This window comes from Cucumis melo, chromosome 4 (genome assembly GCF_025177605.1).
Source record: "Cucumis melo cultivar AY chromosome 4, USDA_Cmelo_AY_1.0, whole genome shotgun sequence".
Taxonomy (NCBI): Eukaryota; Viridiplantae; Streptophyta; class Magnoliopsida; order Cucurbitales; family Cucurbitaceae; genus Cucumis; species Cucumis melo.
The window spans coordinates 32,730,526-32,746,533 of NC_066860.1; the positions used below are offsets into that span (position 1 = coordinate 32,730,526).

The 16,008-nt window shown below is 36.2% G+C and overlaps 2 protein-coding genes across 2 annotated transcripts; both read right to left on the reverse strand.

Annotated features, from left to right (window-relative positions):
- Nucleotides 1-1,566: 1,566 nt before the first annotated feature.
- On the reverse strand, nt 1,567-5,279 carry LOC103503136 (heat stress transcription factor A-3). Its single transcript, XM_008467294.3, has 3 exons — nt 4,302-5,279; nt 2,391-3,421; nt 1,567-2,012 (listed from the first exon to the last, which is right to left on the reverse strand). The coding sequence occupies exons 1-3, from the start codon at nt 4,872-4,874 to the stop codon at nt 1,910-1,912; spliced, it is 1,707 nt and encodes a 568-aa protein (XP_008465516.2). The 5' UTR covers nt 4,875-5,279; the 3' UTR covers nt 1,567-1,909.
- Nucleotides 5,280-7,025: 1,746 nt separating this feature from the next.
- CTR1 (serine/threonine-protein kinase CTR1-like) lies at nt 7,026-14,853 on the reverse strand. Its single transcript, NM_001297507.1, is given in 15 exon segments — nt 7,026-7,134; nt 7,219-7,313; nt 7,896-8,027; nt 8,124-8,192; nt 8,785-8,883; nt 9,005-9,086; nt 9,221-9,321; nt 9,413-9,481; nt 10,004-10,044; nt 10,186-10,629; nt 11,566-11,786; nt 12,426-12,529; nt 12,787-12,928; nt 13,008-13,309; nt 14,251-14,853. Coding segments are annotated over 15 exon segments (2,613 nt in total).
- Nucleotides 14,854-16,008: the final 1,155 nt, after the last annotated feature.

Genomic DNA, 16,008 nt, shown 5'->3' on the forward strand with positions numbered 1-16,008 from the left:
TAAGCCTACCTTTTATCATCTTAACTAGGACACAAAGTTGTAGAGGACAGAATATTCCTTCAAAATTAATTGTTGTGAAGATATTTAAATATGTGTATCGTTTCTGTTTATTTTTTTTTTTTTTATCACACTATTAAGCTTGGCATGGTTTGAAAAACTAGATTTTTTATTTATGTATATGTTTGTGTTAGGGATGCGTAGTAAGCCGATCTCTGCCCTTGATTTGAATTGATGGGTACAGAGCGTCTACCTAGATCCCAGAAATTTCTTTGGGACAAAGGAAGTCACATGTCTTGACTTCTTTATTCAACTCTGACACTACCAAGTGGTTTGAATCTGTCTTACTCATATGTACTGATTTTTTTTTTCTATAAAAAACAAACATTTCAGTGATAAAATGAATTAAGGAGTAACCTCAAGCATCAAAAGGTGATTACAAAAAGAGCATCAATTGGCAACTAAGACTGAAAAGCTAAAGTTCTTGCCCAATTTTACACAAATAAAGTCTTGAAAAAGATGCCTATTACGCATGCCTCATAAAGTCCAAAGAAAGCTCGAAGAACAATCAACCAAATAACCTTCTTGCAATCAATAAACAGGTGACACACCATAAGAGTGGAAGATATTCAAAATATCATTGGACAAACTAGTAGGTCAACCAAAAGCCTCCAAAAATGAGATTTCAAAATTATCAACCAAAAGGATAATGAATAAAAAGATGAGCAGGGGATTCAACATTAGCACAAGAAAGAGATATATAAGGCATACAACGTTAGAGACGATTGACAGTGTTTATAACTTCATGACTAAGCTCTCAAAGAAAATATTTAACTTTTTTTTTTAAAAGTGATCATTCAAATACTCAAATAAAAATTCCTTTTAGAAGGCTTGAGAACACTTATCAAGTCATCAATCATAGATTTCACAGTAAACATAGATGAGGAGTCAATCGTCCATCTCCAAGAATTAGACACCATACAAAAGCTAGTAGAAGACAAAAATAGTAGACAAAGATTCCCACTCCTGAATTTCATGATCAAAAGATTATGTCTAAAGTGCCCAAGTCTCATAATCAGCCGGCCATATTTCACTAACAGAAATATCAAGAGTACAAGAGAGACGAAACAAACGAGTATGCCTAGAATACCACAATCATGCCATCGATCTTTCCAAAAAGAGACATTGTCACCTGTACCAAAGGCAATGTTAAGTCATAGAAAATACAAGGTCACCAGTATGTCAAATGGAGCTCCACAACACCTTTTAACAATAGTTTGGCCAAACACAAGAGTATAATGCAAAATGTGAATATAACATTTAGAGTCGGTTGTAAATGTATGATATAGTATAATGCAAATGAATTTGAAAATATAACAAATTTCATATCTAAATTGTAGCGGGTTTGGATTAACTTTTTAAGTATCAACAAATGGAGATTTATATTTTTTGTTTTTAAGATTCTGTTTTTAAAAAATTTATCCACAGAAACGGATATTTTCAACGGTTTTTCAAAATTATGAATTTTTTAATACAGCACATGGAAGTATGAAAAAGCAAACATTTAACTTAAAAAAAAAGAAGAAAAAATCTAAAAAATTATATTAATTACAGTTGAGCTTTACAGTTTACAGAAAAAAATAATCGACTTGATAACATGTCTAAACTTGTTCTGCCAATGAATTCAACCGAAAGGATTTAGAATGGTAATGACAAACTAAACCAGCAGCAGACCATTAGACCATACAAACCCTCACTTCTTGAGGCTTCAAGCTCTTCTCACTCCATGATGCCATTACGGCTTCTTCTCTCAACCGTCCCCCCCAGAGCTCGTCAAATCCAAGACCCCATTGCCGATTTATATTTTTTGATTTCTTGCAATGGTTGCAAGTTCTCTTCCACGACAAAACCATCAAAGCTGGAAAAGAGAATCACAGTGGATCAAGGCCCTTACTTCCAACAATCTTCCATGAACTCCGGCTTCTTGTTGAATAGATTGTCCAATGATTTCATGCCTGCAACTTAATGTATATGTTAGCAACAGAACTTACTATAAAACTGCAGGTGAAAAGCAAACACAACCCAACCTATATAACTACCTGCATTTTGTATATGGAAGTTGGAGAATGAAATAAAGGAAGATCCTGAATTTTAAGATAGAAATAAAGGAAGATCCTGAATTTTAAGATAGAATGGAAGTGAATAATCAACTCATTTTCTAAGTAAATAAATCACTCAATCCATAGTTCTTTCAACTAGATATATAATTAGGATTCATAGTGGCTGCAGCAGTAGTAGGTAATCAAGTCTACGATTATTTATTATCTGAGTCATCTGCATTTTTGGGATAAGCTTGATTATCTGGATCGTCAAATGGAAAACCAGAAGCTAACCACTTATCCATGCTCGAATCTCCGGCCTGCTGGGAGCCGAAATCCCAAATTGGTGGTTGTTTGCTAGAGATTTGCAAAAATGGATCCTCGAAGCATTCCGGATTGCTCCACAATTTGCTGCTTGAACCGGATGGACCAACATCGGCACTCAGATATGCATCCCAAATTTCTTCTGGTTTAATGACGCCTCCAGTTCCATGATGCGAGGACTGAAGAATATCCTCTGCCAAAGAGAGAAAATAGTCGGGATTGGATTCCTCTGGGGGACTCTCAATAGCCTTTCCCTTGAAATGTTGATCGTCCATCGACTTGTTTGAAGCCTCCACCCTCAGCTCCTCTGTTGGTTTTACTACTCCATGATGGAATGCTAATTCCTCAGACGCAATTACATCGCTTGATGAAGCATTCTTAAATTGAAAATTAGGCACGCCTTCTGGAATTGATCCCAAGTCTCCAAATACTCCCTGCAGAAGATAAGCAAAAGGTCCTTCAAGCAGGCTTGGATTCAAATCCGATGTGCTTGAAGATCTGGCTAGATTTTCCCAATCAGGTTGGTATTTAACAATCTGCCCTTCCGCGGAAGGTGTAAAACCATCTTCATGTTTATGCTGCTTAACAAATCTCCGTTTCGTTCTTGAGGAATCAATATCCTTCTGTTCCTTCTTTTTCTGCAAGCGAAATAAGAATTCTGGATGCTGAAGCAACTTTGCCAAGAAAGAAATCATCTGTTTCTGCCTCTGCTCTGCTGACTGGAGGCGTCGATTCACCGTATTCACATGCTGAGCAGTTCCCTTCTGTTGCTGCTGCAATTCCACAACCTCTTGCATTAACATGCTCCTCTCTTTCTTTAACCTTCCGATCTCATCTTCTAATCCAGACTTCCCTCCTCCGGTAGATGGCCCTATCAAACTTCCAATCTGCTGAGAATGAGGTGATTTCCGCCTCTGAATGTTCTTTAGTAAGTGTTTCTTCCCGCGTTGAAAATATTCGTTCGCAAACTCCCACTTGTCCGCATCTATCTTGCGGAATCCCTGAATTCAATCCCCCACGAGTTATTCAAATCGTTGAAGACAAAATCAAGAGTATAGCAACATACCAAAGGTGTTCCTATCAACAAACATCAGCATACATGACATACCTATTAAAACAAAAATTAACACACAACTCAATAGGTAGTCGAAAGTTCTCTTACATAGGGGAAGCTCCATCACCCTTTGTAATCTCTAATCAGTAAGAAAACTAATAAATTCCAAATTTCCAATAAATTTGTTTCTGCTTACACAGACAGAAAGGTAAGTAAACATAGTAACACGGTCAATTTGACCTGATTCTACCTGGTGAAGATGGAAGTCCTCAATCCCCTTCAAACACTAGGGGGGAGTATTTCTTCAGGCCTGCAATATCAAGCAGGAAAGAGTGGCCTAGCAACTCTTACATTACTTAAGAACATATTGTACAAAGTGGATGACAAGGTACATAAAAATAACACTAATTATACACATTAACTTAAAACTGACACAAATACACCAATCCCATTACAGAGAAGCAAGCTTTGACTTGTACAAAAACGAACCAGTAAAAATATGAATGGAAAGATCTTATACAGAAGCATGAGGAGTTAAGTTTGGTACACCCCATGAAATATTCCAAAAGTACAAAAATGAGTCAATTACATTGAGATTGAGGGGGGAAACCTCGTCCCCATCTGCCAGCAACGTTGTCAGGAATTACAGAGAGAATAAAATAACAAATCAAAAAGTTGAAAAAGAAAACAAACCTAGAGGCGAAAAACAAGCACAAAAGTACAAAGAAATCAAGATAATTACAAAAAGAGAGCAGAAAACAAAAGGTGGCACAAAAAATTTACATACAGACCACAGCAGCCATTAGAGGCTGTACTGCAATACCCACATAAGTATTTAGCTGTCTGACAAAACTGGAGAAGTTGTTGTGCTTGAAATTAGAAGGAAGAATCACTTTAGAAAACTCCACGGGATCCCAAACCACAAAGCTCTGCCCTGCCGAACCCCAAGATACAATCGAATCAAGCGCAGGATCCTCAACAATATCGAAAGTCTTCCACAGAAATGGCGGAACAAACTGACTATGAAGGGATTCTAGCGGTTGAGGCACACCACTCCCCATACACGGCACCGCTAACGGATCCAAAGTTCCTTTATCTTGTTCAAGCATTACGTCGAACATGTGGTGTGCAGCAGAAGATGGCATTGGGTTTTCACCAAAAAGTCCCCCTGTAAATGGAGACGAAGAAAAACCAATACTCACCATCGAAAGCCCTGCTGCTGTATCCTCAAGAAAAGACCCACGAGGAGAAAACGATTCAGAACCCATTAAAGGCCGCGAAAAGGGCAATAACATAAATTCAGGGTCCGAAGAAAACCCAGCAGCATCAAACTCCGATTGAGCAGAAGAAGAAGATACGTCAATAGGATTAACTGAATCACCCTCCTCAATGGGTTTCATCTGTCAAACTCAAACCCCAATACACACTGTTCCGAAATTTAAAAAAGTAAAGAAAACCCAGTTATGAATTCGTGTAAATGGAGCAGAGTATATATAAGAGAGCAAAAAAGAAGTATACGCCGACAAAGTGTGGGATAAAAATCTGGGGAAAGAAATTCAAAGGCGGTGGAGACAGTGACTGTGAAGGGAGTCGTAGCTCTACAGTGATGTTGTTGCTCGTACCGGGACCCCATTAAGAAATTGCCAAAAAAGTTGAAGGCTTTAGGTTCTCTACAAATTGCAAAGGAAGAACCGACCTTCGTTTACGAGATCGTTTTCGCAGAAGCTGCGGTGTTGGGGAAGGCCGGTATTGTGGTTGCGGGAAACTGGTCAGTGGCCACAGCTAACAGGGGGATCTTTCAACGCGGGATTTTACCTCCTTTTGTCCGTACGGTTTTAATGGACCGTTCATTTTGGTCTGAAAGCGACCGTTTCGGACCGGGCCTTGCTTAAGGAGGAAGTTAGCTCTAAATCTCCCCTAACCAATAGGATTCCTAAGGTCTCTCTCGATTCGATTTTTAATATACAATACTAGTTGAAATTAAAAAAAAAAAAAAAAAAACACTTACTCAAATAATTTAATTATATTTAATATAAAAGTATTCATTTATTTTATTTTAATTGATTAAATAACTATTGATATAATTATATATTAAATAATGCTAATTTGATTTTGACTAATGACTACATCAATTGGTTTCTTTTATTTAGTTAAATAATAATTTCACTTTGGCTCTATATTCAAAATGGACAAATATAATATATATATTTAACAGTTACATTAACTATCTATTGTGCATATCCAAATAAATACATAAATTGTTCCAAACATTTATATTAGATATTCAAATCTCAAATATTTGATGTTTATATCCTTGAAAGCCTATATACAATCCAAATGGATCCAAAATGAATTGAATCTTTGATATGATTAGAGAAGCAAATACTTTAATCATATTTTTCTCATATCTAGGTCATTAGGCAATAGTTTTTGCCCGAGGTCTCCGCTTTTATTCACAAGTTGAATGATTCCAAATGTGAAATTGAGCGGCTTTGGTCTTCATCGTTTTTTCTATAATTTATTGATGTTCTTTCTATGTCCATTCTTCATATTTAGTATTTACACTACGACACTCGACTGTATTGTTATATTTTTTATGCCTACACAACTTAGTGATCTTTAATCATCATGAATGTATGCTTGATTTTAGTATCAATTGAGCTGCCCCACTGTGTATTTTCTATAGGTTTCTTATGACCACATAGTTTGTACGATCGAATCTTAAATAAATAAAATAACATGTACCTGACCCAACTCAAGTTTTTCATATAAAAATAAAAGCAAATTGATACCAGGTTTTACAAATGTTGGAAGGTTGGGCATTTTAAAGAAAATTCCACCCTGATATGATTGGTTAAGTCTTAATTTTTGTCAAAACCCCAACACTTTCTAATATAAACTTCACTGCCTCTTAAAGAGGAGAAAAAAAAAAAGAACCCTCGCCTTTTGGGACTTTCACTTCCCATTTTCAGGACCTAAAATAATAGACTCGGTGAATATTAATTGAATGTTTGAAGTGGCTGTTAAATAACAACAATGATATTTCCCTAGCAAACACCAAGTCTGACTGAAGACATGATTGCATCCAGCCACAACTGATCACTAGTATGTACAAAATTAGTTCCTGGTCCAGTCCTCAAAGGTAAGACCAATAGATATACAAACAAATAATGTGTGAAGTGAAATAGGGTGACATGGAGTTGAAGTTTCTTCATCACCATAGCAAAAAGGTAGAAACTTCCTTGATTGTGGACTATGAAGTGATCCACATTTTTATAATCTCTCTACATTTTGATGATTATGAACTGAGAATAAATTTGATGGGATCGTCTAGCAGTTGAAGTTTTCCAACACTTCCCCATCCGTTCACAAAAACTTGAGAAGCACGGTACAAGGAACTTAGCTTGAAAATTGTAACTACTAGCAATGGAAAATTTGGCTACGAGCACAGGTGCTTGTTTGGAGTATGGTTTTAAACATGCCAGACATCTCTTGAAGGGTACCGTACTTAGCCCTCTAAAACGTCAGGCATTCCTATGATACACACATTGTCACATAACCGAGAGGGTGTCTGTGCGACTTTGTTTAGGTGGCGCTTGTTTAGTCATTGGTTTCAAGGTTTCCATAATGCTGGAAAAAGAAGGACGTTTCCATGGCTCACTGCAATTTTATCAGTTAGAATTACTAATTGAGAAACAAAAATTCAAAAGAGCCCAAGATTAGAACTAAATTAGAAAAACTCACTCGGCCCAGCAAGCCACTATTAAGGAAGCCAATTTGGGATTTACATCTCGTGGGATGTCAAGCCTTTTGCCCTTAAATCCAACAGCTGCGACAACCTATTCAACAAAGGACTATTACAAATCTAGCTACTACAAAGTAAGCTCACAATTACCAGAGACAGAGAGGTTGTGAAAATTGAAGGAGCAACAAAGTAAAAAAAATAAATATGCAAATCCTACACATCATACAAGCGAAGGTGCAAAAGAAGAAAAAAGAACAAATAAATGAAGTTCTTTTATGAACTTTATTATGTTACAGAAATGCTCTTGGTAGGATTCAGTAACTGAGCTCCCACCAAATCCCTTCTCTATTAATTTAGGAAAAGATTCTGCAGTCATGTTGTAAGACTTCTTTCTTGTCTTTTTTCTTTATCTAACTCTTACTTGTGGGTTTGAAAATTTGTAGAAAATTCAATAAGTGAAAATCAAAATTAATTGGAAAGTAAATAACATTACAATGGTATGAACGCATGATCTTTTGCTCAAATATTATGTTAAATCACCGACTGACCGAAAAGCTTAAGTTAATGGGTAATGATCAATTTTATTATATCAACATTTTACCAATTTCAAACTAAAGAGAACAACGCAACTTTCTTATCTTGACAGCATTACTATAAGAAGATGGGAGAAAAAAACCTGAGCTGGGTTTAGATTACACCATGGCTGTTGCAAAGTTGCCAACTCCCACAAAATCACTCCAAAGCTGTAAACATCTGACTTTTCATTTGATGGTTCATCACGTAGTACTTCTGGTGCCATCCATTCAGGCTAAAAAATTGAATAGTTAAAAGTTACAAATTTTAAGGACATCTTGCATGCATAGTGACAGTGTGGTGATATGTTTCTAAAAAGCCAAGGACTTACTGTTCCAGCTGCAGATTTGGATGAAAGAAATGTGCGTGCCTTTAAACGGGAGAGACCAAAATCACAAACCTGAACATAGATAAAATGAGCTCTATTTTATCTAAATTTTAATCGTAAAGACAGTTTGTCCTTCAAGTTTAAAAAAAAAAAGTTTCTTTTTAATATATATAATCACCCAAAAAAAATCTCAAATAATTCCTTCTGGACTCCAACTTTGAGCTCTGTTTTGTCAAGCATATTATCAGATAGCATGACACTTTATTTTGTTATCGATGATGAAAATTGATGTTCCCCCTCCCTCCTTGAAGTTTAAAAGTTGGAACTTTGTGCTTACACATTTTGGAACATTTACTATCATTTATTATCATTTTCTAAAGCTGAGAAGTATATTCCAGAAAATTACCCTTGAAGGTCGAAACATGTTATTTATATATAATATTCCAACAATTCAGTTCAAGACATGTTGCTTAGGAGTCGCAAGTTTATCAATAGTGATAACAAGTAGATGACGTATTGTAAGAGTCTAAAGTACAGTTTTGAAAGACCAAAAAGAACAGCGAGGGTTCATGCCAGCAAAAAGTCGACTTAACAAGAGATAAAGCAGTAAAATAGTGTCCCCTAGAAGAAACCTTTTAAAGCTGAAAGTCTAAAAGTTATCTACCTTTACTGTATACTTCTTGTCAACTAACAGATTCGGTGATTTTAAATCACGATGAACAATTGGAGGATCACGCCTGTGGAGATAGTTCATTCCCTTTGCCTGTACGAAAACAATGACCAAGTTCTTTAACAGAAGATAGACAACATCAAAATTGGATGTAAACAACCCAGCAAAAGATAAAAACCTGGGGACAGTTGGTGAATCATTAAAATATACATACCACATCAAAAGCCATATTTATTCGACGTGTTTCATCTATGTCTTTGACACCTGACTTATGCAAAAGCCTATACAAGCTACCTCTGCAAATAAAACCAATTCTTCAACTTTCAATCATTTTCTATCTGTTTTCTTTTATACATAGCACAAGTTTGAAAAATATTTTGTGCTAACTTTTTCAAAATTAATTAGAAGAAAGAAGATAGTAAAAGAAAACCTCGATAGATATTCGGTGACAATGGACAAGTTTGGTGGCTTGGTCACCGCACCCATAAACAGTACAATATTAGGATGTCGTAAAGATTTCATGATAGCAACCTATCATGCAAAAATAAAGAAACAAAACCAGAGTCAACAAGATAAGATTTCCCTTAGATCACATATAATTAAGATTTTCACCACTGAGTACCTCTCTCAGAAACTCATTAACACGTTCAGGATGGAAGTCTTGTTCTGTGAGGATCTTCACAGCAACTTCCTGACATGCCCATGATAAACTCTTAGAAATAATGGTGGGGAAGACACCGTACTGGTATTAAAAGATAATGAAAAAGCACCATTTGAATTGAGGCATAAAGCCAAAATCTTCAATTACTCAATAACTGCAAAAGTATAGCTAGATAAGTAGGACAAGACAGGGTTTCCATTCACATCCAGAGGAACTGCAACATACAAAAATGTTCCCTACAATGACGCATAATCACATTGCATCATAATAATATCTTCTAATACAATGGGAAATGGCAAGTGCATTGACGGGAAAGTAAGATAGAAATCATACTATAAGAATTTGTACAAGAGATGTTCATGTATCAAGTAAAATATAAGAATAATCTGGTCGTTATATGTCTCCAATATCAGACTCACAAAAGAGTTAAACGTCACATAAAACAAGAATTGTGTGCATCACAATGACTCAAAATCAAGTAAAAACCACATGCTCGCATAGTTGACTAATTTTTTAAAATAATAATCATCAACCATTTGTTGCATGACTCACCGATCCATGCCAATCAGCACGATGCACAGTTCCAAAAGAACCTGAAATTCCAATAATATACTCAGAATGACCTTATAAAGTTAACTGAAATGAATTCTTCGGACAGATTTACATCATTGCATTACGAGCCAATTATCATATTTAAAAATCTAGATTCTTTTTCAAATTTGCAGGATCTATACCTGCTCCAATTCTTTCTTTTAAAACAAGTTCACCCCATGGAATGTCCAAATCCTCCGCACCAAGGGGAAGTGTTCTACTCCGAGTGCTTGGTATTAGCTGACCTCCCGGTGCAAACCTTACATCCATAGAAGAATCCATCCTTGGCTGGGACATATCCAAAAGTGACTGCATGCTTCCACGATTATTATGTGGAATGTACTTCAGTGGGATTGAATCCTCAACCACGCCAGTTGGTTGAATAATACTATGAGAATTATCACGTGGTTTATACAGTTGGCAATCTCTGTCATGGGAGTTAGGCTGTGAAGTTTTTGGATGCAGTAAAATGGATTTTTCATCACCATCACCAGTGACAAGCATTTGGTTGCTTCTGTTGGTGAATTTCCTATCAAACTGCTTTGGATACAATGGGAGTGCGCCGTCTTCTCCATCCAAAGTAATTTCTGTGATAATAACTAACAAACCTTGTCAGAGAAAACAAATAATATAAAGGGAATGCTTGCAAGATTAAGTGTGATGGAAGTTTCGAGAAATGTAAATGCAAGGCATAACAAAAATTATACAATCTGATGATATTAAATGCTAACTGCAGCCCTTGTAAATCTTTTTTTTAGCCACAAATCTACTATATTGGAAGATTTGTAAGAAGAAAAATTTTCTCAGCTACCTCAACCTCCACCTTACTGCAGCTTTTTACATCACACAAGTCTATTTCTTATCATTTCCCGTGTTCATCAGCCAACTTTTCACAGAATTTCAAAGCATGGGGTGCAAAATTACTGGACTTTCTAAAATAGAAGTTTGATTAGATGGTTAAAAATGTATACAGCTCTGTCTGGTTTCACCAGTCTTTTCCCTTAGATACCAAATCAGTACTCAAAGCAAGTACTTACTACCTAAGACAACCAAAACCATAAACTTGAGGTTACTAATATCAGAAATACATTTGAATAGTTTTCCGTCACAAAATGCGCCTACAACTACAAAAAGACTAAAGAGCAATACTTGGGTCCAGCCCATTTTGCACCCATCTCCATACATCCCTTTCAATAACAAAGAGAAAAAAAAACATTTTAAAAAGTGAAAAAAAAAAGGTTTGCCACGACTTGTGATTGGGCATGCAAGTGAACTGCACAAAAATGGATGCACCTGCGTATTTTGCAAAACTAAATGTTGAAAATAGCCTAAGTAATGCCACTCATAATGTCGTCCATAGATGAACTGACAGATCCTAAGCACCCAATGTAATTTTCAGGAACATTAGAAAATAGCTCAGGTTATAACTTACAATATTGACGTCAAAGAGGAAATTACAAAATGAAATCATAAAATATGATTTGCATATTTCTATATTAAAGTGTGAAGAGCCAAATAATTACCTGAGTGATTACATGAGGAAGCTTCATCGAAAACAACATTGAGCAACTGGCAATCTGAAAAGTACTGTTTAGCCAGTGACCTGAAATCGGTGGCAGGCTCTACTGGATTTAGTCGTGGAAATCGCAATGGTGAGGAGATCGAAATGGAGGATGGACCATTGAGTAAAGAATCAGGCTCATATAAGCAACCAGGATTGCCGATTAAGTCGACCAGATACTCCCTAAAAAGAAATTAACCACGCCACATATAACTGTATTAATACAATGAGTAACAATAATCAGTTCCACAACCTTTCCAGCATCCATACCTACAAAAGGCCTAAATAGATGCAAAAAATTATTACTAAAAGTTTGAATCAGCAAGGAAAATGAGAGTCAATCAATTTGAGGAGGGTTGACACTGTTAAAGTGCACAAGACACATTTAAAATTTAAAGAGGAGCTCTGTGTTAATAATTGCACGAAATAGACATAGACATAGATATAGAAAATTAATACGAGTGACATGATAACGTAGGAACCAAACATTTCAAAGGAGAGTAAAACCAATAAAAAATAACTTATCAACTCTTGCCTCTTAAAGTCTTTTGGCCATATAGATCTCACTCCATTTTGAGATTTTTCAACCTGATGTTGTCTATAACCCATTTTAATCAGAATTGGATCCCTATGCCCTTCCAGTATCCTATATTATTTTTTTTCTCAAATGACGATTAAGATTGTAATAATTATTGAATTGCATTATCATACGTCAATTAATGGCAGGCAGCAGCTTAATTTATATAGTTATTTGAGCTGCATATTCCATGATTGGCATTATAGAACTCTTTTGAATCAAGTAGTATTGCAGAGAGAGCATACTTGTCAAGCCCAAACTGAACTAGACAAGAAGAAGAATCATGGCATGAGCAATATTTACACCCCTTGGCTACACGACAGGGTAAATCAATTGTGTCAGCTAACACCTGCAAATACCATAGTTTTGGATAAGCGAACCCTGAACTATATCAATTCACTTGATAAACTAAAAAGGTAATTTGTATCAAATAGTAGCTATGAAATTGAAGGTCCAAGAATACTAAATTATAAGTTTCCCAGAAGCCAGGTGCAATAAACAAGCAGAAAATAATATAAGAAATTAGCCACGATAAAGTAACTACAGGAATAACAAATGGAAAGCTATTTAGAGAGTCAACCAATGTGCTTCAAAACTGGATCTCACTTTGAAAAGAAGAGCACGATGCCGGCAGAGTCCTACAGAAAGTCCACCAAGAGGAATAACCACTGAGCCTAAGGTCTCCTTCAAGTTATCACTGCACTCCTTCCAGATGGACACCAATGCGTCTTCTCCAGAAACTGAGCCACTATTGATACCAATAGAAAGGAAGTTATTGGTGTTGAATGAAATGGACAAGTTTCCAAATGTTAGTGTAAATGTCTCACCCCAAACTCCTGCAGACAAGTTTTGCAAGCTGGTCTACAACCTCTTCTGTAGTTATAGAGCTGCAAGAAATGCTTTGGACCCAATTTTGGAGGTCTTTTAAGTTGGGATCAGTGCGCCGATCAATCAAAACAACTTCAATTGACGAATCTGTACTGGGATCAACAGACTTTAGAGATTCAATTGATGGCATGCGATCATTATCAGGCAGGCTGGTGCACACAGTCCATACATATGGATCCATTCCATGGATTAGATAAAACCCATCAGGGACTTTGTCGAAGTACGATAGACAGCCATTCACCTGATACATATGACCATACAACAGAACGTCATTTGAGAAAAATGGTATTTCGTTTTGCTAAACCTAAGAATATGTTCTTTGACGCATTCTTCAATATTCATGACATGTGTAAATATTCCGATAACTATATTTCCATATTGAAGTGGCATTGCTTATTCAAATATAAGTTTTTTTTTTTTAAATCTTTCATGGCTAGCAGTAGAATCCAACCAACTTAAATGAATTAAGAACTAATTGACCTATTGACAAACAGTTACACTTTTGGTGTCGAATACTACAATGGATATAGCCCATAACTAACTTTCACTCGCAAATAAATATTGCCAGAACAAAGCTCAGCTGGTTAGACCTGTCCATTTAGTACATCGACTGTAATATGCTAACCACAAAAATAGGAGAGAAAGTAAGCAAAACATGGATCCTAAACACATGTCCATTTTCCAACCTTTTATCATTGTGTTGACCGTAGTAATCTAACTTAGACAACATCGTTGCCCTTAAGAAAATGTCCCCGATGAACATGCCAAGGACCCAATATGACTTCGATTTTAAAACAATAAACTAAACTCGCTTTTTCTTCATCTGTTACGACGTTCTAGATGGGCAATGCCCTTTCTACTCTTCATTGGCCACAAGCCTTCTCGTTTCACACCTTCGTGAGTATAGATATAAACTCAAACACGGACTATCGTCAGAGATCTAAGACATGCCCTACAATTCCTCGTTAACAGTTTTGTAGATGAACAGTAAATTTATGTCATGTCGATCCTTTATCGGTAATCAGGAATTGACTCAAATATTGGACAGATAGCAAACTGGTTGGTATCTGGACTAGCAATGCCAGAAAAAAACAGGACTTGAATTGGCATAGCCACTGAAGTCAACTCAATAAAACCATAAGCACGAATAAGAACGTATGCTAGATGGAAAATAGTTTCTACCCAGAATCGATGTGACACAGCCTCAGCAGAGCTTATCGGCCTCCTTAAAGCTGAATCATCATGAAATGGATTCAAGAAATTAGGATCATCAGCACAAGTCGCCACAGATGAAAGCCGAAGCGCCAATGCCAACTGCAGCTGATAACTCTCCTCCGTTTGTTGCGCCCAGCTCTTAGCAGAAGATCCTCCTGCCCCAGCGGCCATCTCGCCTGCCTGTGCTCTCGAATCTCCTCCAATTCTAAGCACATCATCGTGCGTACAACCAAACGCATCTGTCTCATTAGCCACCGTAGTAGATGGTGTCGGTGCATAGTATTCCCCAGATATCGAGCTCTCTCCAAAGCTGCTTCCACTGGACTGCCTCTGCAAACCAAACGCCGAGTACATATTGCCGATCCAATTAACCTGCTGCTGCTGACCCGCCCTATGATCACCAGCAACTTCCCAATCCAATCCTCTTTCTAACTTCCTCCTGTCGTTCTTCCCCTCTCCCGATGATGTTTCTATGAAAGATGCGGAAGCTCCGGCAACGCCGCCACTGTATTGGTCGTCTGGAATTTGACTTAGAAGCGTATAGTTCAACCTCCTGCCGGGCATTTCCATCGAGCTTCTGATTATTCCGATCACTTGGAATCCGTTTGGACCCTAAAATCCACCATTGAATCGATGAAAAATTCCCCTCTCTTCGATTTTTCACCTTTACGGTGTGTCTCTTTCTGGAATTCGATTGTCGGAGAGAGAAACTGAGAACCATACAGAACTGACTTTTTAGGCGTAGTGGCGTTTTCGTAATATTCTTTCGTCCAATAAATTCTTAATTAACTTATTTCGCCCAATATCTGATATTAAAAATAATATAAATAAATAAATTCGCAGTTGGCTCCATCGTTCTTTAAATAGGCCCAGTGAGCTTCTTCGGGACGGGACGACGCAAGTCATTTCCCTCCCACGTGCTCTAACACGTGAGCATAATTTTGATCCCGTGTGTACTAAATTGGGTTGTTGAATTACCATTCTACTCCATCCATTCCTTTTTTCGTTTCAACTTTTTTTTTTTTTTTTAATTATATGAAAATATGATATTTTAAAAGAATATCCTAACAAATAAAAGACATTTTACAAAATATTTACAAAATCAATTGTAATAAAAAAATTTCAATTTATAAATACTTTGTTAATTTTTTCTATTTTTAAAAAACCTAAACCATATAGATTATTTTTAATAGATTTTAGGTTTATTTTGTTATAGTTTAAAAATGTGTTAATTTTGTTATTTTCATTTAAATCCTTTCAAAATCAATTACAAAATTTGAAAACTATGCATGTATTAAGATTAAGAATGTTAGATTGAATAATTGATTCATAATAAAGTTTGAGTTGGAAATTGTGACATATCAAATACAACGGTTATTCAAGATGATCTACATTCAGTGTCTTCGTTATCTTTTTAACCGTCTATTATTTAAAAACATGCATGCATTTGTTGCTGTTGTCATTGTTGTTACCAAAGCACGAAATAAAACCTTTATACTTTTTATCCATAGACAGCGTTGGAAGATAAAACTTTTGACTTTTAAGTTGATGACAACTTTAACGTTAATAAATTTATGCATGCAACAAGATTGAACCCCAACAACTATAATTTAGCAAATGAATTGTGCTAGTTGTATGAATTTCATATCAGTTGGGTAGGGCACACCCATGTAAACGAGATGATGTATCACGTTGTCATTTACTTGAATAGTTGAAAACAATATA

What these genes read in the sequence shown, in the direction of transcription:
- LOC103503136 (XM_008467294.3), bottom strand. Translation starts at nt 4,874, where the DNA reads ATGAAACCCATTGAGGAGGGTGATTCAGTTAATCCTATTGACGTATCT. An exon ending in TCAGACAGCTAAATACTTAT is followed by an intron (nt 3,422 to 4,301) that starts GTGGGTATTGCA and finishes GATTGAATTCAG; the next exon opens with GGATTCCGCAAGATAGATGC. An exon ending in GATTCGAGCATGGATAAGTG is followed by an intron (nt 2,013 to 2,390) that starts GTTAGCTTCTGG and finishes ATTAAGTTGCAG; the next exon opens with GCATGAAATCATTGGACAAT.